Here is a 27,132-nt window from a genome sequence, read left to right as displayed (position 1 = left end):
CAGTTAAATTAGGATTGAATTCATTTACAAAGAACTTCATTAATAGTCATTATCTTTTGCAGAGTAGTCTCCTCACAAACAATGATCATTTGTATAACAAATTCCAATAATTATTGGTTCTGACTTACTTTAAAAGTCTTAGATAAAAAACACACACACAGTGAATAGAAGCTCTTTGAAGATATTGCCAGCATTGTTCTTTAACCCTCATTTTTTATATTATTTTAGAGAAGTGGTGGATTATTACAACTGTATGCCATCAGTTAATTGAAGATAACAAGAAGTTAATTGAAGACATCACTGGAGGTGATGTTGCAAGATACAGTACACAGATGAGTCAGATCATGGGAATATGGGGGCAGAGAATGACAAGTAAAAGGAACTCTGGCTGTAATGCAGGAACCTATCATAGATTGTCTTTAGAACAGAACAGTAGGGAAGCATTATTGCCAAATCAAAGATTGGTGAAAGGTCGAGGACCACCTCAAGACTTTGCTCAGGGATTATTCATTGCTGTGCAAGAGATTGGTGAAATTCAAATAGATAGTTTTAAAGAAAGATGGATATGGAACTGGGAGATAACTCTACATTCATCAACTTTATTGAGCAGAGGAAGTTAGGGATGGTGGCTATTAATAAAGGGTTAAATGTCTCTGTGAAGAAATGAATAAGGATAGGCATCACTCAGATCACAACATCAAAAATGAAAGCAGGAGAAGAACATTTGATTCTTTCCATCTACTCCACCAATCATCAAGATTATGGCTGACCGTCCAGCTTCCCATATGCCTTAATTCCACAAATGTCCAAAGATCTATTGACCTCTGTTATGAATCAACTCAATGACGAAGCCTCTACAACCTTCCAAGGTAGAGAATTCCAAACATACACCACCTTCTTGGTGTAGAAATTTTTCAACATCACAGACCACATAATCTGATATTTTTTTCTGGGCTCCTCATCCAGGAGAAAGATCGACCGAGCATTCCCCACATTGAATCTTGTCAAACATTTGTAAATTTCTAGAAACAAATTGCCTATTCTTGTTAACTTTAGAGATGACAGGACTAGTTCACTTAATCTCTCCTTTTAATGCCAAATCCACCACCCAGAAACCAGTCTGCTGCATCTTTGTTGCACTTCTTCAAAAGTATGTGTATCCTATCTTGAGGAGAGTGGCCAATACTCCAGCTGTGGTCTCACCTGTATAATTGCTGTGGGACAATACTACTCTTATCCTCTCAAAATAAAGGCCAACTCACCATTTGCCTTCTTGATTGATTGTTCCAAGATGGCTTTGATTGACGTGTGTACAATACCCAAGTCCTTTTGAAACTTAACATTATCCAATCTTTAACCATTTGAGAAAAATGCTGCTTTTCTTTTAAGTTTTCACAATACATCCCATATGCCATTTCTCTCCCATTCAATCAGCCTACATATTTCCTCCTGAAACCTCTTTACATCTTCTTCAAATCCTGTCAATTCTGCATCATGAACAAATCTGGAAGTATGACATTAGGTTCCCTTAGCCAAATCATTCATATAGATTGTGAATAGTTGAAAGCAAGCATTATTCCCTGTGCCAGACAAATTGTCAGAATTTTTCAACTGAGTAGAATTCCCTCTCTTTTTTTTTACTGTATGTTAATCAATCCTCAACCTATGCCCATATATTAACCCAATTCTTTATGCTCTAAACTTGCTGAAAACCTTCTGAAACTCTAAAGTACATCACATTCATGAAGAATTTCAAAATATTGATCAGACATGAATTTCCCTTTCATGAACTTATGGCGACTCTGCTCAATCCTATTTCTCCTTTCTAAGCTGCTCCAAGGAAAGTGGTTGAGTTGCCAGGAGTTTTCTGAGGAGTGTAGTTGAAGATGATACTGAGAAAATGATTAGTTTGAAGATGGCAGAAAGCAGAAAGATGGGATTGTAATGCGCGTCGAAAGAACCAAAGACGTTGATCCAAACCAAGGCTTTTATTAACTAAAAGACTGGAGCATATCACAAGTAGGTCGACCAGTCCAGAATGACCTGGTCTGGCTAGGAGCAATCCTTTAAGACCTGCCAGTAGGTGTGGCTACACTCTCAGCCAATCACAGTCATCCTACACTACCATCTGTACATATAGACATTGGTGATAGAATCTGTACTGTCACAGGGATATGCAGCTTCAGCTTCATAATAGTCAAAGAGCTCACTTTTGGCTGGAGTTTGGGCCAAGACCAAAAGGAAAGTGAATAGCTGAAATAAAAGGAAAAGATATGGCTTATATTGGTGAAGATACAAGATGGAGCAAAACTGAAGGGGTGAAAATGGAAATAGTAGTGGAGGACACAGAACAGCAGGCAATAAGGACACAACTCATGTTTGAATAGTAGAGATGTTACAGAAAGAGAGAGGACTAGATGGAATGAAATATTTTCAGTCAAGTTCCTAACAATGGAATAAAAATAACTGGATAAATTAGTTTGATGTTGAGTTTTAAGAGAATACAAAAAGCTAAATAAATCCAATGTAAAACATGTAAGTTAAAAGATTGTTTTACCTGTAATTCCGCTCCTTTGTAATGACTTTAAGAGAAAGACAACAAATTAAGACAAAGCATGTTGCAAGTAAAAGTGCATTGAAAACCCCAAGCAATTAGAAGCAACAAATACTAAACAAGTTCTGGAGTTGCAGTGAAAATAATTAAATTGTACCACGTCGCTATCAGAGTTTGCATCAACAGCAATGGTGCCAGCACTGCTGCGTTTTCTTCATCAGCTGTCCATAGCTTCATCAGCTTCCCCGAGGAGTGCATGAACAACCAAAGAGTTTTGACAGGGTGAGGTATTTGTCCAAGGACAAGGAGATTGAAGTCAATGGGAAATGAGGCAGCACTGCATTAACTTAGCATACCCTCACACTATAAGCAGATGGAATTGCACATTGACAACCCATTCACCCTACTCAAAGACACGTGCGCAGGTTAGAGTCCCAGTGGTCTCCAACTTTTTCTTTCCACTCACGTACCACTTTAAGTAATTCTTATGCCACGGGTGCTCTGTGATTATTAAGGGATTGCTTAAGGTGGTATGTGGGTGGAAAGAAAAAGTGGGAAAACCACTGTTTTAATCGTACCTAATTGACTCGTTATGTGCACGGTGTCATAACTCCAAAGGAAATGGGCCAATGACAATTTTTCTCAAGCAAAATATTTCAGTAGCAATCGAGTCTGGAGCAGTGGTTCTCAACCTTTTTTTCCCCTCACTCGTGTATCATCCTAAGGGTTTAAATAGAGGTTCTGTATTTAAAATTATAAGAGGTACAGATGGAGGGGATGGTCAGATTTTTTTTTCCCCATTGGAAGGGGTGGGAAAAGGTGGGCATTTTTACAGTGAGAGGAAAGAATTTTAAAGGGATTAGAGGGGAAAGTTTTTTTTAAATGTAGAGGGTACAGTTGATATCTGGAATCAATTGCTTGAGGAGATAGTGCAATCAGATACAATCATCATCATATTTAAGTGAGATCTAAAATAAACATTATTGAATGTCAACAATGTAGCAAATGAATATTTTTAACTGTTATTTTAACATTTTTTTTAGAGAAGAACCTTCTTGCAAAACTTTAGCTAATGTTGCTGAATAATGGTGACAATAACTCCAAGGGAAATACTGTTTCTAGGTCTTAAGTAAAAGTAAACCAAAGTCAAACCCCACAAAAAAATGAATTTTTATTGATGTCAACATACCTTTTCGAGGAAAATATCTTCTCAGAAGAAAGTAAAGAAGGATGCATGCAATCAGGGTCAATGACAATCCAACAATTATAACCAATGAGTGAAGGGAACTTCCTTTTTGTTTCTGCCTTTCTTTACCTATTAATCACACAATCAGAAGAGTTTATTACCACTACAGTGTGCATTTTTAAGCAAAATTAATTACATTGCCACAATTAACTGGGAGGAATAGGATTGGGCAGAGATCATAGTTTTTCATACAAACTGGACTGAGGTTGTCAATGGTTGTTGATAAGTGTTGTGGCAGATATTAGTGCAATTTCATCATACCTAAACCATAAAAGGCATTCAGTATTTTGGGCCTGAGTCCTTCATGGTGCCAGCCCGAAACAGCAACTGCCTTTTACTTCCTCTGAATGCTGCGTGACCAGCTGTCTCTCCGGCACTTCTGGTTTCTGCACTAGACCTCAGCACCTGCAGATGTTCTTGTTTACCTGAAATATAAAGCTGTATTCTCAAACTAGAAATGTAGAACAATTCAACATAGGAACAGGCCATTCAGCCCACAATATCTGCATTGACCATGATGTCATTCAAAACTAATTTCATCTACCTGCACAAAGTCAACATCCCTCTATTCCCTGCCTATTCATGCATCTGTCTAAATGCTTCTTCAACATTGCTATCATGTCTGCTTCTACCACCTCCTTGGCAGTGTGTTTCTGGCATATGTAAAAAAATCCTTGCCTCACCTATCTCCTTTAAGCTTTCTCTCTCTTACCTTAAAACCAATCTCCTTAAGAATTTGACATTCCCATCCTGAGTTAAAAAAAACTGACCATCTTCTATCCATACCTTTCATAATTTTTATAAACTTGTATCAAGTCGTCTCTCAGGCTCCGACACTCCAGAGAAAATGACCCAAGGTTGTCCCAAAGCTCTCCTCATAGCTATCCTCCAAACTAGGCAATATACCGGCGAACCTCTTCTTCATCCTTCCTAAAGCCTTTACATTGTTCCTGTGATGCTAGGAAAGAAATTCCAACTATATCCTATTTCCTTTTGAAACTGAACTTCCTTGTTGTGTTCATCCACACATTCCAGCTTGTGGGTAAACCTTCGCAAGGTTTCATATTTACATGGCAATATGCATTTGGAAACTTTGTCGGAAAAGTTTTCAGGCTCTATCAATTTCAACACAGCTGTTCCAGGCTCTGTTCCTTCTTCATTAGTTCTATCATATTTTGTAATTCATTGGTTAACAGAACCTGGGTAACTGAAGTTGTGATATCTCTACTCCAGCTACTTTTACGGTGTAACTAAATAAATAAAAAACTGGATGTAATGATTAGTGGACCATTCTGATTTAATTCAATAATTGTCACTGAAACCTGTATTCTGATTAATCCTGTCAGTCATTGGACTACCTCAGGATTTACTGCAGATGTCAATCTTTTCTTTGGCTTGGCTTCGCGGACGAAGATTTATGGAGGGGAATGTCCACGTCTGCTGTAGGCTCGTTGGTGACTGACAAGTCCGATGCAGGACAGGCAGGCACGGTTGCAGTGGTTGCAAGGGAAAATTGGTTGGTTGGGGTTGGGTGTTGGGTTTTTCCTCCTTTGTCTTTTGTCAGTGAGGTGGGCTCTGCGGTCTTCTTCAAAAGAGGTTGCTGCTCGCCGAACTGTGAGGCGCCAAGATGCACGGTTGGAGGCGATATCAGCCCACTGGTGGTGGTCAATGTGGCAGGCACCAAGAGATTTATTTAGGCAGTCCTTGTACCTCTTCTTTGGTGCACCTCTGTCTCGGTGGCCAGTGGAGAGCTCGCCATAGAACACGATCTTGGGAAGGCGATGGTCCTCCATTCTGGAGACGTGACCCACCCAGCACAGTTGGGTCTTCAGCAGCATGGATTCGATGCTTGCGGACTCTGCCAGCTCGAGTACTTCGATGTTGGTGATGAAGTCATTCCAATGAATGTTTGAGGATGGAACGGAGACAGCACTGATGGAAGCGTTCTAGGAGCTGTAGGTGATGCCGGTAGAGGACCCATGATTCAGAGCCGAACAGAAGTGTGGGTATGACAATGGCTCTGTACACGCTGATCTTTGTGTGTTTCTTCAGGTGGTTGTTTTTCAAGACTCTTTTGTGTAGTCTTCCAAAGGCGCTATTTCCCTTGGCGAGTCTGTTGTCTATCTCTTTGTCGATCCTTGCATCAGATGAAATGGTGCAGCCGAGGTAGGTAAACTGGTTGACCGTTTTGAATTCAGTCTGCCCGATGGAGATGTGGGGGGGCTGGTGGTCATGGTGGGGAGCTGGCTGATGGAGGACCTCAGTTTCCTTCAGGCTGACTTCCAGGCCAAACATTTTGGCAGTTTCCGCAAAACAGGACTGGTTTCACGAAAACAACCAGGAAATCCAGGAGCTACTGGCAAAGAAGCGATCTGCCCACCAGACTCACCTTGCAAAGCCTTCCTGGCCAGAGAAAAAAAAAGAGCCTTCCATCTCGCATACAGCCACCTTCAGCGCAAACTCTGGGAGATCCAAAATGAGTGGTGGACTAGCCTCGCCAAATGAACCCAGCTTAATGCCGACATTGGCGACTTCAGGGGTTTTTATGAGACACTAAGGCGGTGTACGGCCCCTCACCCCAAGTCCAAAGCCCTCTGTGCAGCTCAAATGGCGAAGTCCTCCTCAGCGACAAGATCTCCATTCTCAATCGATGGTCAGAACACTTCCAATCCCTTTTCAGTGCCAACCGTTCAGTTCAAGAATCCACCCTGCTCCTGCTCCCTCAACAACCCTTGAAGCTAAAGCTGGATGAGGTCCTTACCCGGGAAGAGACATACAAGGCAATTGAACAACTGAAAAGTGGCAAAGCAGCAGGTATGGATGGAATCCCCCCAGAGGTCTGGAAGGCTGGTGACAAAGCTCTGCATACCAAACTGCATGAGTTTTTCATGCTCTGCTGGGACCAAGGAAAGCTGCCTCAGGACCTTCGTGATGCCATCATCATCACCCTGTACAAAAACAAAGGCGAGAAATCAGACTGCTCAAACTACAGGAGAATCACGCTGCTCTCCATTGCAGGCAAAATCTTCACTAGGATTCTCCTTAATAGACTAATACCTAGTGTCGCCGAAAATGTCCTCCCAGAATCACAGTGTGGCTTTCGCGCAAACAGAGGAACTACTGACATGGTCTTTGCCCTCAGACAGCTCCAAGAAAAGTGCAGAGAACAAAACAAAGGACTCTACATCACCTTTGTTGACCTCACCAAAGCCTTTGACACCATGAGCAGGAAAGGCTTTGGAAAATACTAGAGCGTCTCGGATGCCCCCCCCAAGTTCCTCAACATGGTTATCCAGCTGCATGAAAACCAACAAGGTCGGGTCAAATACAGCAATGAGCTCTCCGAACCCTTCTCCATTGACAACGGCGTGAAGCAAGGCTGTGTCCTCGCACCAACCCTCTTTACTATCTTCTTCAGCATGATGCTGAAACAAGCCTCAACAATGAAGATGTTGTTTACATCCGGTACCGCACGGATGGCAGTCTCTTCAATCTGAGACACCTGCAAGCTCACACCAAGACACAAGAGCAACTTGTCCGTCAACTACTCTTTGCAGACGATGCCGCTTTAGTTGCCCATTCAGAGCCAGCTCTCCAGCGCATGAGATGTCAATAAAGATGATAATTAATGAAAAAAGTTATCTCTTCACACATCAATTAAACACCTGGCTTTTGACATCTTAAAAAATAAACAATACTACTGAAGAGTAGGATGCTGAAATTCCAAAGGAAGCATTTTGGAGTTCATGACAAAGGTCACGTGAAATTCCGAACAGCTCACTTCAATAAAAACTGTAAAAAATTTAAACCATTTGCAACATGAATTCTGACACTGAAAATTAAGACCTGCCATATATAATTTCATCTATCTCAACAATAATAAAGATATTCATTGCATGCGCAAGTTAAAAATACAAAGCATATCTGTGTTAATGTATACATTAACACAAATTCTGTTTATAAATACCTTATGATTATAGTAGGAAATGTTTGGAATGTGTTGTCATAAATTGAGATCAAATGTTTAACTTTCACTGCAATTATTAGTCTTCATGTTATCTCTATTTGTTTTTAATATATGGAGCTATAAGAGAGAAATAGAGAGTGTGTGTGTGAGAGAGAGAGAGAGAGAGAGAGAGAGAGAGAATGTTACACCAATCAAAGATTTTTAGGTACTCTGAGATGAAATCTGTATTTCGAAAACCTCTGCACTTCTCGTGGCCAGATCATGTGTCACTTATCAGAAAACTCTTAGATAAGGAAAACTCAATAAATATGATTGCCATTTTCCAAACAGTCACAATGACTATTTTTACAGAACTCTTTGGTTCAGGTTTAAGCTGTGAGAGTGCAATATTATTGAGTAAAGCAGATATCACCATGGTGATCTTGTCTGCACTGATTATGGTAAAACATTACTAATACTGAGCAGCTGCTGCCTTTATTTACCTTTTTACAATACACCTATCCTGCATTGTGAAGCCTTGTTAAAAGGTTATTGTGCAAGTGTGAAAAGAGCCACATATTCATTGCTGGCAGTCAATTTGTGCAGTACAGTTTTGCCAAAAACTAGAAGCATAGCATGAACCTGTCTGTCATATTATTTATCATTGCTTAAATCATACAATTTTGACAGCCTTGATCAAATTGAAATATTAATCAATCATATCCATCCATAGAACCTACAGATAAAAATGAAAATAGCCATGTTTGAACATATGGAATAATAGATGCACAGTATGAAATATTGTCCAGTTCCCATGAATAAACCATTTACCACTATTCTCTAATTTTATCTCTGGTACAAACAAAAAACATCCAATAGCTCAGTAAGTTTGTGAACTAAATTATGAAATAATAAGTATAGGATTATCTCAAAACCATAAACCCTTGTCTGAGTCAAACTAGTGATTGGACAATCCTGGAAGAGAGAAAATCATCTGAACACCTCACTGACCAAGAGGATAACACCAAGTACAGCTGTGATGCAGCTCTTAACATCTTGATAAGCACCCAATGCTATCAAAACAATAGCTGTACAAAACAGTGCATGCCACACCATTTGCATTGTGTTGTACTTCAACCAGATTTTCTGGACAATGTCTTTTTATTTCATATTTTGCTTCTGTTTCCATGTGTCTTGCTATATTATTCATCTTGAATTATTTACTCAGTGTCTTTCTAAGTCTCAGATTCAGTTGTCATTTGCACCTTGTATCCAAATGAACTGATTGAAAGAATTGTTCCAATTTCATCCTTTATTGTTTCAGTGACAGTTCTCAATCTGATTGGCCACCTAGCAGAAATAGACTTTCAAAATTTACCACTTCCAACTTCTTCATTGGGACTCCCCTTACAATCGTCTTCTCAATGAGTAAACTTCAAAATATTTGACACCAATGTCATTATTCCTGAGAATTTTGGACCAAATCATATTAAATCTGTCTGTGCCTTGCATTTATTTCCCAAGAGATTCCCACCATTGCATTGATCTTTTGCAACCACATGGTCTTGTTGCTGTGGTCATCCTGTGCAGCCAAGCAGTGTTCAAGCAACAACATGACCTTAGGCAGCAGAATCTGAGGCCATTTCGCTCACCCTAACCCTGACAACCTGATGATTTAGACCTGAAAACACCTTTTAAAAACTTTCTTAATATTTTTGGTCTGTTATGATAAGAAAGTGTTGAAGTTTATTTAGGTACTCGACAAATTAGATATTAAAGTTCCAATGGTCAGCACAGTTAATCTTGTGGTTAGCGCAATCCTACTACAGTAGCGGCAACTGGGGTTCATATCTGGAACTGAATGCAAAGAGTTTGTACGTTCTCCCACTGTCTGCAGGGGTCTCCTCCAGTTGATCCAGTTTCCTCCTACCCTTCAAAAAATGTACGTAATTTTTAAAATGACATTAATATCATTCAAATTTCATTCCAGATTGGTGACCCATTTCAAACAAATGCATCTGACTAAAGCTAAAGACACCCAGCTCAGTACGCTGCAAAATCACGACAGGACTTCATGGGCACAGCAAGGGGTCAGATGGGCTGGTATCTGAACTCCAACTATTCTATCCTCTTGTACTGCACTGTGCAGATGCAGATATAAGCAGCATGTAGACTTGTATCATACAGCTCGCTCTTAGTTTTCTACAGAACCACTGGTGAGACATCAATGTTTGTTATCGGTATTTTATCCACATTATTATATTTGTATGCATGGGAATGCATTTATTAGTGAAATATTGACTAAATAATGCTAAACACATATTCAGGATCACTTCCTTTATTTTCTATCCAAGAAACACTATCTATCCATTTTGTATGTGGTTTTGCACCCATCCATCTCAAAGATACATGCAGCCCTAGAGCTTTCTGTTCCTGCATTCTATTAAGCATTTTGAATACACTATATCTAATTTCAAAATCTATTTTTACTAAAATTGAACATTTCTTATTGTCCATCTTGAATTGGACTTCCAGTAACTTTCCCACTCCATTAAAAACCCCATGTTCACCAGCATTCACCTGCACTCCTCCCTACAGCTGGCACTACCTTCTTGTTGGTCTCAGCACCAAATTCAATGTCAATCCACTTTTTCTTTAATCCAACTCAGCTATATAAATGAAATATAGGAGGCTCCAGCATTGGTTATTGGGAGACATCACAACCTTCACTTTGTTAGCTTTAACAAATATCTTCTTCTTAAATCCATGGGTACAGCTTTCATTTTCAGATGACTTCTTTACAACGAATAATGACTGAAGCCTAATTTGCCCTTTAAAGATCTATGTTTGCAGTCCCTGTATCATCTATAGCAGTTTGTTCAATAATTTTGACAAATATTACGAATTTGTTTAACTTTCACTCAAATTTCCTTGTTTTTAATCATCAACATATTTGTCACACTATCTGGCAATATAGGTACATGATCCTTTATCCGGAACCCTTGGGGGGGTCAGTGTGTTTCGAATTTCGGATATTTCCAGATTTCAGAAAGCCCACCCAAATTGTGCTGCCTTATCTACCCCCACCCCCTTCCAGTCACCCGGCCATCTCCCCCAATCGTCGGTCCCTCGGCCACCTCCCCCAAGTGTCGGCCGCTCGGCCACCTCCCCCAAAGTGGTTATTTCCATTGTTCTTACCTTCTCAGCTGAGCATACTATTTTGATTTATATATGTGCGTAATAGTCGATTGAAAGTAATAGTTGACCTCGCCCCTTTTTGGCCAAAATAAAATCACATTTTCCGTATGACACATATAAAAGTCGACCCCCCCACCTAAACCCCAATCACAGGTCCTCGCCCTGGCCACACACCCACCAGAGCTCCTAACACCCTAAATACAGATCCTCACCATGGCTGATGGCCCATTGGAGCTCCTGATGCTCCAACCCCCAACCCATCTGAGCTCCTGTGGATCCTTGACCTGGCCACCCTCCCACCAGAGGACCCAATGCCCCAACCACAGATGTTCACCCCAGCTGCCTGTCCACCCATCCATCAGATCTCCCAATACCAAGGCCACTGACTTTTTCCTAGGCCCCGGCTGCCTGCGCATCTGAGCACTTGATGCCCCAAACATGGACATGAGTCTGTCCCAGCCAACTGAGCTCCTGACGTCTTTAATAAGGCAAGTACTTACCATGGTCAAAAATCCAACCCCCAAATTCAACCCAAAAAATTGGTCCAACGAAACTGGACTACTATTTGAGTATATATGGTATATTCATATTTTTAAAAGTTATATCCTGCTAAAGTGTTGTAAGTTGTAACTCTACTATACATATCTTAGCTCTCCCTAGACCCCTCCTTTTATTATATTTCTACAAATAAAGAAAACTTTCTCCATTAGGACCTACATAACCTCCTCACTCTCAAGTACAAATTGGTCTGAAAATTCTGAAAGGATCACCCCATCCAAAATCATATTTCTAATCTCTCATTTCAAACATCAGTGTGTGGGAGGAGTCACGTGATGGAGTAGTGGCCGGTAGGAGAATACCAGCCTTCTCCAGAAAAGAAGAAAAAAAGTGAAGAAAATGCAAAGCTCAATGTAATGCGTGTCGAAAGAACCAAAGACTTGTTGATCCAAACCAAGGCTTTTATTAACTAAAAGACTGGAGCATATCACAAGTAGGTCAACCAGTCCAGAATGACTTGGTCTGGCTAGAAGCAATCCTTTAAGACCTGCCAGTAGATGTGGCTACACTCTTAGCCAATCACAGTTATCCAACACTACCATCTGGCTTGGGCTAGGCCCCTTACCGAGACTGTGTCCTCCTGTCCGTCTGGGTACTCAATGTAGGCATAATGCGGGTTCGCATGGAGCAGAGTCACTCGGTCAATCAAGGGGTCATTCTTAGAATACTGGACGTGGCGTCGTAAAAGAACTGGACCGGGAACCGTGAGCCATGCCGGTAATGGTCATACCTGACTCAGATTTCCTCAGGAAAGAGAACATCCTTTCATGGGGGGTGGCATTGGTCGCGGTGCATAGGAGAGAGCAGATGGAGTGTAGGCACTAGTGAGCACATCCTGCCAGCGAGAGGTGGGGAGACCTTTGGACTGGAGGGCAAGCGTAACCGTTTTCCAGACAGTGGCATTCTCTCTTTTGACTTGTCCATTACCACATGAGTTATAGCTAGTGGTCCTACTTGAAGCAATACCACGCTCCAGAAGGTACTGCCACAGTTCTGCGCTCATAAATGAGGACCCCTGTCACTGTGGATGTAATTGGGGTACCCAAAGATGACGAAGATTCTGTTCAGGGCCTCTAAAACTGAGGAGGCAGTCATGTCTGAGCAGGGCACAGCAAACGAGAAGTGGGAGTACTCGTCGATGGCTGTAAGGATGTAGGTGCTACAGTTGGTCAATGGTAGGGGCCCCTTAAAGTCTGCGCTGAGACGCTCAAAGGGGCAGGTGGCTTTGATGACGTGGGTGTTCTCCGAACGGAAGAAGTGGGGCTTGCTCTCAAGGCACACTGGGCAGGCTCGGATCATGGAGTAAATCTCCTTGACCATGTCGGGCAGGTTGCGAGATTTGACAAAGTGCGCGAACCTAGTGACCCCTGGATGACAGAGCTCCTCGTGGAGTTTCTGCAGCCTGTCCAGTTGCATGTTGGTGCAAGTCCCCCTGGAGAGCGCATCTGGTGGGTTGTTGAGTTTATCTGGCCGATACAGTATGTCATAATTAAAGGTGGAGAGCTCGATTCTCCACCTGGCGATTTTGTCATTCTTGATCTTACCTTGCTGGGTATTGCTAAACATGAAGGAGACTACATGTTGGTCGGTCAGCAGCGTAAAGTGCCTGCCAGTGAGGTAGTGTCTCCAATTAAATACTGCTTTGACTATGGCCTGGGCCTCCTTCTCGACAGAGGACTGTTGGCTCTAAGGACCCTGGAGGGTTCTGGAGAAGAATGCTACCGGCCGGCAGGCCTGGTTCAAAGTGGCTGCCAGGACAAAGTCAGACGCATCGCTTTCGACTTGGAACGGAATAGACTCGTCGATGGCGTGCAGCGTTGCAGCAGCGATGTCCAATTTGATGCGGTCGAAAGCCGCTCTGGTTTCGGTTGACAGGGGGAAGGAGGTGATGAGTGGCTGTGCCTTGTCGGCATAGAGTGGAACCCATTGGGCATAGTAAGAGAAAAAACCCAGGCAGCGTTTGAGTGCCTTCTGGGTGTGGGGGTGGGGGGGATGTCCATGAGGGGATGCATACGGTCAGGGTCCAGCATGACCACCCCGTTCTCCACCACACAACCCAGAATTGTGAGCCGAGTGGTCCAGAAGACACACCTGTTGAAATTGTAGGTCAAGTGCAGGCGAGTTGCAGTCCGAAAAAATTTCTCATGGTTGGCATCATGATCCTTCATGTCATGGCCACAGATGGTGACATTGTCCAGATATGGGAAAGTAGCAGTCAGCCCATTCTGATCCACTATCTGGTCCATTTCCCGCTGGAAGACTGCGACGCCATTTTTGACCCCAAAGGGTACCCTGAGGAATTGATACAGCCGCCCATTTGCTTCGAAGGCCATGAAAGGTCAGTCTTCTCAGCAAATTGGGAGCTGATGATAGGCCAAACATAAGTTAATGGTGGAAAATACATGGTATTGGCCGATCTGATTCACCACTCCGTGATCCGTGGAAGGGGGTACGCATCCAGGAGCATGAAGTGGTTGATAGTCTGGCTGTAGTCAACCACCATCCGCGGCTTCTCCCAGTTTTTAACAACCACCACCTGGGCCCTCCATGGACTCGAGTTAGGTTCAATAATGCCCTCATCCAGCAGTCTGCACACTTCGCTTGTGATAAATTTCCTATGTTCATAACTATATTGCCGGCTTTTGGTGGCCACAGGCTACCAGCCAGGAGTGAGATTTGCGAAAAGTGCTGGCGGAGCAACTCGGAGGGTGGAGAGACTACAGGTGAGGGCACGTGGGTGGGTGGCTCGGGCTGCCACTGGCAGGAGGTTCCCGAGGTGAAGTGGTTACAGACGGAGAGTGGAGCATGAGGCCCCCAAAGTGCAGGGAAATGGTTGGAAATTGGCACTGAAATTCCAGTCCCAGCAGAGCAGGGGTGCACAATTGGGGAAGGAATAATAGTTTGAAGTCTGTGAACACGAGGCCCTGGACTTTCAGGGTCGCCACGCAGTACCCCTTTACCCCAGTCGAGAGTGATCTGGTCGCCAATGAAATTCTCTGTGTAGTGGGGAGAACAGTTAGTCCGCAACGGTGGGCCAGGTCCGGGTGGATAAAACTGTCAGTTGACCCCGAGTCAAATAAGCAATTGCTATAGTGTCCATGCACTTTAATCAGTTCCATTGCTTTTGTGATGGGATAGGGGAAGTCCTGGTCGAGGGTTATTGGTACAGAGACTTGTAATGTAGACAGTGGAGTCCTGCGTGATGACGTCATGCAATGTGTGCGTGACGACATCACGCAAACAGTGGGGCCTGGAAAAACAATGTCGGGAAGGTGGTGTTGGTGCCTGCAGCCAAAGGCAAGTGTTGGGGGTTGCTGCTTGCTGTCGGCGGTGGGGTGATCGGCGGGGGAGCTGTCAGCGGTGGCAGATCCATGATCGGCGGGTCCCTGGTCGTTGGCGGCGGGTCCCTGGTCAGCAGCAGCGGAGGGTCCCTGGTCGGCAGCAGCTGCGGGCGTTGAGGTCGGGACTGGGGCCTGATCGGATGTTAGGGTGAACGTCATTGTGGCGAGGGTGGGTTGTACCTTCCACGCTCGTTGTCTGCCCCTTGATGTCAGGCGCTGCCGTGCGGTGGAGTCCTTTCTCTCATTAGACGAGAGCTCTGAGGAAGAAGTGTTTGAAATGGAGAGTGGCGATTTGGTTTCACACGAGGCACTGTGTTTGACCGTGGCCATTTTGGAGTGACAGACTGCAGCAAAGTGGCCGTTTTTAAGGCACTTCTGGCACCTGGCTTTTCTCGCCGGACACTGGGACCTGCTGTGCTTGTTCTTCCTGCAGAAATAACACTTCGGGGTTGCATCGGGCAGCATAGCGGCAGTAGTAGGGTAGAGGGAGGGCATCCTACTTACATCAGAGTGTGGGGTCCAGCTCCGAGAGTACAAGTCCATACTTAAGACCACAGCCTCCATCGTCTCTGCAATCCGGATCACATCTTCTAGGTTTTCTCCCCCGTGCTCTAGCAGGCGCTGCCTCATCTCATTCGATCGAACCCCGGCCACATAGGCATCCCGAATGAGATCGTCTGTGGTCTCTGCAGCAGTTCTGTCTGTGCAGGCACAATCCCTGCCCATTGCCCTTAGTGCCTGAATATAAACTTTACAGGACTCACCGGGCTGTTGCCTCCTTGTAGCGAGTTTGTACCGAGCATAGACCCTGTTCACTGGTCGCTCGTAGAGCCCTTTCAGCAACTTCATGGCTGCGGCATAAGTGGTCGGGTCCTGTACACTTTGGTAGACTTTAGGGAACACCATAGTCATCAATAATAATAGTCGAAGGCTGTCCTCTATCACGGCAGGATCAGAGAGGTGTAAGTATGTTTCGAAGCACCTCACCCAGTGCTGACTGTGGGTTGATGTTGAGGCATTCAAGCCGTAGATACGCTCCATCCCTTCAAAATTTATTTTTAGTTAATAAAATTGTAATGCACGTCGAAAGAACCAAAGACTTTTGATCCAAACCAAGGCTTTTATTAACTAAAAGCCTGGAGCATATCACAAGTAGGTCGACCAGTCCAGAATGACCTGGTCTGGCTAGGAGCAATCCTAGCAAGAAGCAAGACCTGCCAGTAGGTGTGGCTACACTCTCAGCCAATCACAATCATCCTACACTACCATCTGTACATATGTACATTGGTGATAGAATCTGTACTATCACACTCAAGAAACACAAAACACAACAAATAAAAGATAAAGGTGCAGAGAAAAGAAAGAAAATGGCACCCAAGAAGGAAAAAACAAAAACAACGGGAAAAAAAGGAAAGATGCCGGAAGAGAAAGGAGAAGGCCTTACCTGCATGAAGAAGCAAGGACCCGCCATGGACAGAGGAGCCCGCTCCCCAAGGTTAGTGGAAACCCCACAGGGTCGTGACCTCCCAACCGCAGGACTGCAAAAATGGCTCACTGAGCCAAACAGAGGTGCGCAACTACACACAGCAAGGAAAAGGAAAACACCGATGGGAGGGGGGCCCAGGTGTGGCGTGAATTTACACAGCGTGACCAACTGAGAAATGCCCGACAACAGGGCTCTCAGCTGAAAGAAGAGGAAAGCAACGGGAAAGGGAGTGATAAGAAAGAAAAATAGCAACAGGAAGCCCAATAGATAACTAGCCCAGAAGAAGAGGACAAACATCAAGAAGCCATGAAAAAGAACTACCCAACAAACTGAGGCAAGCAGCTCAACAAGAAAGTCAGAAGAGACACAGATAAAAGGAAGAGAAGTAGAAGACACAAATGGAGGAGGAGGAGAAGAAGAGGAAGAAGAGGAAGAAGAGGAAGAAGAGGAAGCAGAAGAAGAAGAAGAAGAAGGAGAAGAATAAGAAGAATGAGAAGAAGAAGGTAAAATTAATGGACAGTACAAAGATTTTTTTAAAATTCAAGAACAAATTAAAGCATTAAAAGTATGGTTGACACTAGAATTTAGTGAAATTAAAAGAAAAATGAAAAGTTCAGAAGAAAAAGTGGGTAGAATAGAGCTGGTCATAACAGAAGTAGGGAAAAGATTAGAAAATGTGGAAAAATGAGAAATGGCTGTAGAAATGGAAGTGAACGACTTAAAAATAAAATTGGAAGTGACAAAAAATTTAAAGATTCACAAGAGTTGTTCGCTCAGAAGATGGATATAATGGAAAACTATAGTAGGCGAAACAATTTCAAGATAGTGGGCCTAAAGGAAGATGAAGAAGGCAAAAATATGAAAGAATTTATAAAAGAATGGATCCCAAAAGTCCTGGGAATGCCAGAAATGCAGGAAGGAATGGAAATAGAAAAGGCACACAGAACACTAGCCCCAAAACCACAGTCACAACAAAAACCAAGATCCGTTTTAGTAAAATTTCTGAGACACACGACAATAGAAAATATATTGGAGAAGGCAAGGAATAAAATTAGAGAAGACAAAAAAACCACTGGAGTACAAGGGTCAAATTTTTTTTTTAACCCAGACATAAGTTTTGAACTCCTAAAGAAGAGGAAGGAGTTTAACACAGCAAAATCGATCCTATGGAAAAAAGGCTATAAATTTATGTTAAGATATCCAGCGGTGCTTAAAATAGTTATCCTGGGGGAGGAAAACAAACTGTTCTCAGATCCGGAGAAAGCACAAGAATTTGCAGAATGCCTGCAGGACAGAAAGAGAGATGAAGAGATGTACAAGAATGAAGAATGACGACAAACTACATATAAGGGAAGTAAGGGAGAAGGGGAAAAAAAGGAGGGGGGATAAAAAAGAGAAGAAAAGAGGGGGAGCTTTGTTTTAATGTGAAGATAAAAGTCTTTTCTAGAGGGGGTTGGGTGGGAAGCAATAACAGTCACTGTGAAATCAGTTGACACTTGCGAATGGGTTTGCAATCCAAATGGAGAGGGGAGTTGTGGTTGCCTGGCAAGGGACAAGGGGCAACTCAGAGAGGCGAGGGGAACACTTGGGGTTAAGGGAATTTTAGATGTGGGAGTGGTTGAAATATTTTATGTTTTAGAAGTGTTGTCATACATTGAGTTCAAAGGAAAACTGGGAGATGAAAATGGAGAAAAAAGGAAAGGTGGTGGTGAGGAAGTGGAAGTGAGGTGTAAACAGAGTATGAAATGGCCATGTTGAACTATATGACTATAAATATTAACAGAATACATAACCAAACAAAAGAGAGAGACTATTAAATTTACTGAAAAAAGAAAAAATAGATACAGCATTTGTGCAGGAAACGCATCTAAATGAAGTGAAACATAATAAATTAAGGAGAGACTGGGCAGAGCACGTAATGGCAGAATCATATAATTCAAAAGCCAGAGGAGTAGCTATATTAATCAATAAAAATGTACCAATCAAAATAGAGGAGGAAATAATAGATCCAGCAGGGTGGAATGTAATGATAAAGTGTCAGACATATTCAGAATTCTGGAATTTGGTCAATTTGTATGCACCTAATGAAGAGGATCAAAAGTTTATGCAAAATATTTTTTTGAAGATTGTAGATACGCAGGGGAATATATTGATAGGAGGGGATTTAAACCTTAATTTGGACCCAAAGGTGGATAAAACTGGACAAAAGACTAGCAAAAAGAACGGAGTAGCCAAATTTATGGTTAAATCAATGCAGGAAATGCAACTTTTGGATATATGGAGGAGGCAACACCCAAAGGAGAAGGAATACTCATATTATTAGAATAGACATAAAACATACTCAAGGATTGACCTGTTCCTGTTGTCAGCCCATATCCAAGGGAGAGTTAGGAAAATGGAATATAAAACTAGATTGTAATCTGATCATTCACCCCTGTTATTAGCAATAGAACTGGAGGACATCCCACCAAGAACATATAGATGGAGATTAAACTCCATGCTACTTAAAAGATAGGAATTTAGAGAATTTATTGAGCGCCAAATTAAAATGTACTTTGAAATAAATACGGATTCAGTGAAAGACAAATTTATATTATGGGATGCAATGAAAGCCTTCATTAGAAGGCAGATAATAAGTTATGTCACTAAGATGAAAAAGGACTACAATTGGGAAATAGAACAGCTGGAAAGGGAAATAGTACGTACAAAAAAAAGAACTAGCAACAAGGGAAGATACAACAAAAAGAAGAGAATTGGCGGACAAAAAAAATAAAATACGAAACATTACAAACTAATAAGGTGGAGAAGAACATAATGAAAATAAAGCAGAAGTATTACGATCTAGGAGAAAAAAAATGCACAAAACATTAGCTTGGCAACTTAAAACAGAACAAGCTAAAAGAACTGTATTGGAATCAAGGAAAAGGGACAAACAAATTACATATAAACCAACAAAGATCAATGAAGCCTTTAAGGAATTCTATCAACAATTATACTGAACTGAGAACGAGGAAAAAGAAGACAAAATAGATGTGTTTTTAGCTAAAATTGAACTACCAAAATTCCAAGAAGAGGAGCAAAACAAATTGATAAAACCATTTGAAATAGAGGAAATACAGGATATATTAAAAAAGCTATCGAACAATAAATTGCATGGAGAGGATGGACTCCCAATAGAATTCTATAAAACATTTAAAGAGTTATTAATTCCTCCTCTCCTGAACGCAATGAACCAGATAGAAGAAACACAAAACATGCCAGATTCATGTAAAACAGCAATAATTACAGCAGTACCAAAGACGGGGAAAGATCCACTAACACCAGCATCATATAGTCCAATAACTCTACTTAATTCAGATTATAAGATAATAGCAAAACTATTAGCAAACAGATTGGCCGACTGTGTACCAAAAATAATAAAACTAGATCAAACTGGATTTATTAAGAAAAGACGAACAACGGACAATGTATGAAGTTAATTAACATAATCCATGCAGTACAACGAAATAAGATACCACAGTGGCTGCTGCTTTAGACGCAGAGAAAGCTTTTGACAGGGTAGAATGAAATTATTTATTCAAAGTATTACAGAGGTTCAACTTACCAGAGAAATATCTTAATTAGATTAAAGCACTATATAAGGGACCATTGGCGAAGGTAACAGTAAATGGATATATATCGAACCAATTTAAATTAAGCAGGTCAACTAGGCAGGGATGTCTACTATCTCCCTCACTGTTCACTTTAGCAATAGAACCATTGGCTGAACTGATAAGAACAGAAAATAAAATAAAAGGGATAAAAATAAAGGAGAAGGAGAATAAAATCAGTTTATTTTCAGATGACATCATAGTATACTTAACAGAACCAGATATATCAATAAAAGAACTACATAAAAAATTGAAGGAATATGGAGAAATATCAGGGTACAAGATCAACGCAAATAAAAGTGAAGTGATGCCAATGAATAATGCGGATTACACAGAGTTTGAAAAAGAATCACCATTTAAATGGCAATCACAAGCAATCCAATACCTAGGTATTAGATTAGATAATAATTTAGGCCACCTATACAAACTAAATTATCAGCCATTAATGAAGAAATTACAGGATGACTTAGAACACTGGAAATAATTGCCACTAACACTGATAAGAAGGGTAAATTGCATTAAAATTAATATCTTCCCAAGGATACAATACCGATTTCAATCGTTACCAATTCCCTTAACAGAGAAATTCTTCAATGAACTAAAGAGAATAATAAGGAAGTTCTTATGGAAAGGGGGGAAACCGAGGATAGCACTAGATAAATTAACAGAATGGTACAAACAAGGAAGTTTGCAGCTACCAAACTTTAAAATTTATTATAGAGCAGCACAATTAAGGTATCTATCAGAATTTTATCAAACAAGGGAATAACCAGATTAGACCAAGATAGAGCTAGATAAAATAGGGAAGAAGTTACCAGAACATATGCTTTATAAATGGGATGAAAAACTGGTGCAATATAGAAGTTTACCAGTATTGCACCATTTACTCAACATATGGAAGAAGATTCACGTAGAAAGGAAAAAAAAACAAATGACCAACTACCAAAATTATTATTGATGCAAAATCAACTAATCCCTTTCACAATAGATAACCTTTCCTTTAGAGAATGGGAGAGAAAAGGAATTAAAAAAATAGAAAATTGTTTTTTGGGAAATAATTTATTATCATTTGAACAAATGAAGTACAAATATGGAATAACTCATGGTACAATGTTTGCATACCACCAACTGAAAACCTACTTAAAGGACAAATTGGGAAACAGACTGAGATTACCAGAAGGAAGCAGCTTTGAATATGTGATTACAGAAACAACAATAATAAAAAGATTTATAACAATTCACGCCCCAAAAGTTAAATAAATGGGATCCAACATTATCAGATAGATGTTTTTGCTGTAAGAAGGAAACAGGAACAACAGTACATGCAATTTGGGCATGTGAGAAAGTGAAAAAATTTTGGGAAGATCTAAATCAGGCATTAAATAAAATCTCAAAAAGCAACATACCAAAAAATCCAGAGATCTTTCTTCTAAGTAATATAAGAAGTAAAGAATTAGGCTTCAAACTGGATGAAGTGCAAAAAAGATTTATTATGATAGCCTTAGCTGTAGCAAAAAAATGTATAATGTCAACTTGGAAATCAAAAGAGAGCCTGAGAGTACAGCAATGGTACATAGAAATGTACCATTGAAAAATTGAAAAAAATAACATATAATTTAAAAAATAAAGTCACATTATTTGAACAAATTTGGGAACCGTACATGGAACACAACAGAGAGGGCCTACCGCGGACCTCCACCCCCTAAAATGATAGAATGGGAAGACAAAATGACCTGATCCAGTGTGTAAAAGTAGATGACACAATTTTCTAGTTTATTTTCATTGTGTGTGATATTGTTTAATGGTTTTATTGTATTGTATATGTTGAACGTTTAATGGGTTTGGAAGGGGGTGGGATGGAGGGAGGGAAAGTGGGTGGGGGGGAAAGGGGAGTAAATGCCACTATGTATATTAAAGAGGGAAATGTTTGTGTATTTTGATTAATATGGTTCATAGTGTGAAAAATAAAAAATTTTTAAAAAACATCAATGTGTGGACTATGATTCATGTTTAATTCCTTGTATCTTCTCTCTTCACTTTTATATTTTTAAACATAATTTGCCTCCCTATTAATCTCTCAGGTCCACCATAATTTGGAGGAATGTATTCAACTTGTTGTTTTTACAGTTCATATTAGTTCTACGACTCTTTATTGTGGTTTATGTGAACATCATAGATGTTTATTGTGAGCTTTTCATGAGTCTAATAATTTACATAATGAACCACATTTACACATTTCCAAAATTTTCTTTGACTTTCAGTTTGTCTACTTCAATTAATTTATACCCATAATGCAAGAAGTTAAAGCAAATCAAAAAGGCATACAGCTCACCAATAATGATTAAATGAGAAAACATGGTGAGTTTAAACAAAGGGAAGCAAGGAAGGGGTGCAGAACAAATGTCTCCAATATTTTTAACAGATTCTACCGATATAGAATAAAGGAAATTGATAAATGGGAACTTTTGTCTGAAAACATCAACTGCCTTGAATGACTTTCATCTGCTGTAGACCAAACATTCAAGTTAATTGTAAAATACTCCTATAAACAAAAGGCAACATTTTATTTAAACCATTTGGAGCACTATTAGAAAATAGAAGATGGAATATTATAAATAATTATAATTTGAAAATAATTATTTTTAGTCCATGCTTTTTTAATTTGTTTAACTGTACAAGCTAATTAGATCTTTTGTGAGAGAGTTTGTAATTTGTGTCATGATATACCATTTAGATTTCATACATAAAAGTATGACTATTTTATAGTAAGGCTTAATAATGAACATCTAAGAATTTGAATCACATAAGTCTGAAGACTGTGATTGCGCTAAAAAACACCAAAATGCTGGAGGAACTCAGCAGGTCTCACATTGTCCAAAGGTGGTAAAGATGTATAACTGACATTTCAGGCCTGAGCCTTTCTTCAAGGCCAAAAGCGCCAGTTATATCTCTTTAACTCCTACGAATGCTGTGAGACCTGCAGAGTTTCTCCAGAATTTCTGTGCTTTTATTATGAACATCTAAGTTCATGTTAATTCATCTCACCCCCTAATTCCAGCAGGAAGGCTTGTAAAGCAGCACAATCTCAGGAGAAAGTTTGATATACAAGCACAGATTTTGGGGTTATCTTCAATACTAATAAAATCTTGGTATCGTTGCTACTTTCACAAGAACAGAAACTGCTGATGAGATCACATCTCCATTTCATAATGTACAATTTTCAATTGACACCTCAATCACAATATGGAATGAACTTGAAAATAAACACATATTCAATGTCCAATTAACCAATAATCAATCCAGTTAATTTTTGCTTGCACTCAATTAATCTGCTGGTGTCACAGAATTCATCCACTTTTCATTTGCAGGGAAGTTAAATGATGTTTATGACAATTAAATTGTTTTGAAAAGAACCATTATCACATTATCTCTAAGAAGTTACTGTTCATTAGTTCTATTCAAGAAGCACATACATACCAGTGGCAGAGAGTATGACTGTGAATTGAGTTTCATCCCTTTTGCCGGTGATATTATTGTAGACGCAGCACATGTAATCAGCTTTTTCAGGTACTTTTTCAGACCTGATGTTTAAGACTGGCCCCCGATGAATGGGGGTTGTCTTATTGTTGGCTTTTTGGAACCATGAATAGACATTTGGTGGGTTGGAATTTGCTGAGCACTTAAACCACACAGGTTCCCCTTTGCCAACAGCAAACACACCTTCACTAATTTTGAATCGGGGTTCAGACTTCACCATTAAGTCATAGGGGCCATCTGAAAAAAATATGAATAGAAGAAATATCACTAGAACAATAATGAATCAAATGGGACTAATGCCTTTAGATTTTTCAACTCTGATAAAACTCAGTGGAGCACATTGTAATTTCTAGGTGGCAGTTTGGTGGAGCAGGTTGCCTGGTGTCAAAGAATTCAACCACTTTTCATTCATTTGAAAACATTACAAATAACACATCAACATAAACAATGCCAGATTATTACCAATACAAGGAAGGGGAAAATGGCTCCCTAAAGTGAGTGCAATTGTCTTGTAGTTCAATTTCAGCAAATGTGGTCTTCACTTTCTGATTCCCTCTTCATGTCAGATTAAGTATTCATCATAACAGAGATGAAGAATGGAAACTCCCACAATCAGAAGAAGAGTGAGTAAAGTGTCCACAGTTTTGAAGGCCTGTCCCTGGATCCTTGAGGCAGAGATCCTAAATGCTGTGCTGTGGTGATACAACCACTACACTGGCTGCACTCCTACCAGCCTGTTGCAGGGGCAACCACTGTACCTGCAGGTAGGCAACCTGGGAGGCTAGCCCTACCTGCCTGCTGTCAATTACTGGCCCGTATAAAGGCTCGAGCAGGCCCCTTCAGGGGACAGTCAGATGTGGAGCCAGCAAAGATAATGGCTGGTGTACAAAATTTAAGCTAATTACAGTCTGTTGTACAGTCTGTGGACTTTGTGTCAGAATTATTCACACAGCAGCTCTCACATGTGCTGTCCTTTTGTCTGTTAAACATAGCTGGGGTTGCAGAATTCTTGACCTCAAGCTATTCTGATTCCTGTAAAGAACTCCTGCTGGCAGCATTGGGCAGCCTGGGCTCACATCTTAGAGTATGACATTCCTGTATTCTCTGTCTGTCTGAATTGTCTCCTTCAATGGTGAGGTCTGGAAAGGTGTTAGGGCCATCCTCCCAAGTCCAGAGCAGATCCAGCCTTAGGAGTGCATTTCTATTGGTGATGGGGAGGTCATTGACATTACCAACATTTACTTCAGTTTTAGGAAAACAGAGCGTATTTTCATTTATCACATTTAGACTTTTCATAAATTTGAAGATAACTGGAAACTCAGTTTAACCTCAAAATAGACTTTTCTTTTTTTGGTTTTAAATAGACAGTTTAAGTTTTGGAAGCGGTAGTGTTGGTAGAGAACAGAAGAATCATATTTTTGAAAGCTTGAGCTCTTAAACAATTATACAGTTTTACCCATTCTTTTGCTGCAGTGTACTTTCTGAATCAGATAATCATGAAAAAAAATTCTGCTTAAGAGTCCTACAATTAGCAATAGCTGAAGTATGTGGCCTCATCATTGTTAGTACTCAGGTGTTCTCGACTCTGCTAGCACTCTGGATTTAAGTTCATGATGTTCACTGTACAATCAAGCTGACATCTTATGGGGTAGTGAGGAACTATTAACACTCACTGATCAAAGCGTGCTGTCCACTAAATCAGGCACTGAGCTCCAAGGACCTGTCTGCTTCCCAACTGCATGTAAACAACACCAAAATATTATTCAAAGAAAAGCAGGAAAATTGGGCTGAACATCATTTATTCTTTGACAATATAATTAAAATAAATTGTAGTAAATTCTGAAGTCTTCACACACAACACAATATCTTTATGATTACAAACTGATTACTTCCACCTTTGTGTTCTTGCAGCACAAAATAGCCAACTACTTCTGTTTATGTACAGCATAGGAAAGGCCCTTTAGCCTACCATGTCTGTGCTGACCATAATGCCATATTAATCTCATCTACTTGCACGTGATCCATAATCCCTCCATTCCCTGCATGTTCATGTGCCTGTCTAGATGCTTCGTAAATGTCACTTGTGTATCTGCTTCTACCACACCCCATGACAGCATGCTCCATGCACCTACAACTCCCTGTGTAAAAGTCTTGCACATCTCCCAACTTAAAGCTATGCCCCTCAGTATTTGACCTGTTTACCCTCGGTAAAAGACTCTATCTAACCTGTCTACAGTATGTCCGTCATAATTTTACAAACATATCATATTCAGCCTCCAACACATCAGAGAAAATGATCCAAATTGCCAAAACTCTCTTTATAGCTAATACTCTCTTATCCAGACAACATCCTGGAGAATCTCTTCTCCTCCCTTTCCAAAGCCACCACACCTTTTCTGGAATGCAGAAAAGCACACAATGCTCCAAATGAAGCCTAACCAAAGCTACAACATGACTCCCTGACTTTTTTACTCAGTTGTCTGACCAATGAAGGTAAGAATAACATGACTTCTTTATTATTATTAAATTACTTACCTCAATTTTGATGTTTCTGAATTATCAAAGGTTTTATTTAAAATTGTGAAAATTCATTTTGATTTAACTTGGGATAGTCCTCCACCCAGTGGAGGACTATCTTTTTTTCAAGCCAGGCAGGCTGGTTTGGGGTTGAGACCTCTGAATGATGCCCCGGAGGCCAGGTCACAATGCAGACCTTGCCCATTGACTTGAGGGTGTCAGAAACAGTGCTGGATTAACGCAACTGGAGGCCCTGGGCTAGGAGACCTTGGGAGGCCCAAACTTAATAGCATCTGATCATGTGAAATAAAACCTTGTTCCCTTCTTTATCTACTCAATGAAAGTAGGACATTGCTGAAATTTTAACATTAATAAAAACATTGTTTATATATGTGTAATCTTTGATAAGTTTACAAAAGTATGGACCACAAGACCCCACAAAAGATAGTGAAGTCAGCGGAAAAGATCATTGGGGGCTCTGTTCCTACCATAAGGGACATCTACAACACTCGTTGCAGGTGAAGGGCAATAAACATGGTGAAGGACTCCATCCACCCTTCACGTAAATTGTTCTCCCTTCTGCCATCTTATAGGAGGTACAATTAAGGCAATTACGTCCAGATTTGGCAACAGCTTTTTCACCCAAGCCATCAGGCTCATGAATTCCTAGAACATATGTAGATAGTGCACCGTGGACTGTTACTGTATACATCTTAATATTTTAATATTTCAATGTGTAAATATGTAAATATGTTCCATGGTCCTGGAGAAATGCTATCTTGTCTTTATTGTGCAAGCATGGTATGAATGATAAATAAAGGTGATTGACTTGTCTTGAATTAATGAAGACATTCACACAGAACATTCATAGCTATGTTTGAACATCACACTATATAAACAGTCAAAACAATTTCCTTTGAGCTTTATTTGATGCAAACATGTCATTAAAATCAGTAAGTCGCAGTTTATCATTTTCTATGCAGAGAATGCTCAGATCAGACGAACAATCCTGGGACATTGTTGACCGTATATTAAATATTATTGATTCACAATGATACACAAGAATCCTCACTTGTTCTCAAAACACAAGCTCTAATGA

The 27,132-nt window shown here is 40.5% G+C and overlaps 1 protein-coding gene across 6 annotated transcripts in view; it reads right to left on the bottom strand.

The window, feature by feature from the left end:
* The window catches only part of hepacam2 (HEPACAM family member 2), a 115,078-nt gene that overhangs the window by 37,789 nt on the left and 50,157 nt on the right, over positions 1-27,132 (bottom strand). For 5 of the 6 annotated variants that reach the window (XM_069913644.1, XM_069913640.1, XM_069913642.1 and 2 more), the window contains exons 4-6: positions 23,457-23,753; positions 3,744-3,869; positions 2,558-2,582 (exon numbers count right to left, since the gene is read on the bottom strand). In XM_069913644.1, coding sequence (XP_069769745.1) covers positions 2,558-2,582; positions 3,744-3,869; positions 23,457-23,753 — 448 coding nt within the window. Of the gene's footprint in view, positions 1-2,557; positions 2,583-3,743; positions 3,870-4,061; positions 4,226-23,456; positions 23,754-27,132 lie in introns of those variants that run through there. The other variant, XM_069913645.1, reaches the window with a different exon arrangement.

This window comes from Narcine bancroftii, chromosome 1 (genome assembly GCF_036971445.1).
Source record: "Narcine bancroftii isolate sNarBan1 chromosome 1, sNarBan1.hap1, whole genome shotgun sequence".
In the NCBI taxonomy this organism is placed as follows: Eukaryota; Metazoa; Chordata; class Chondrichthyes; order Torpediniformes; family Narcinidae; genus Narcine; species Narcine bancroftii.
This window is presented reverse-complemented; position numbering and strand designations above follow the sequence as displayed.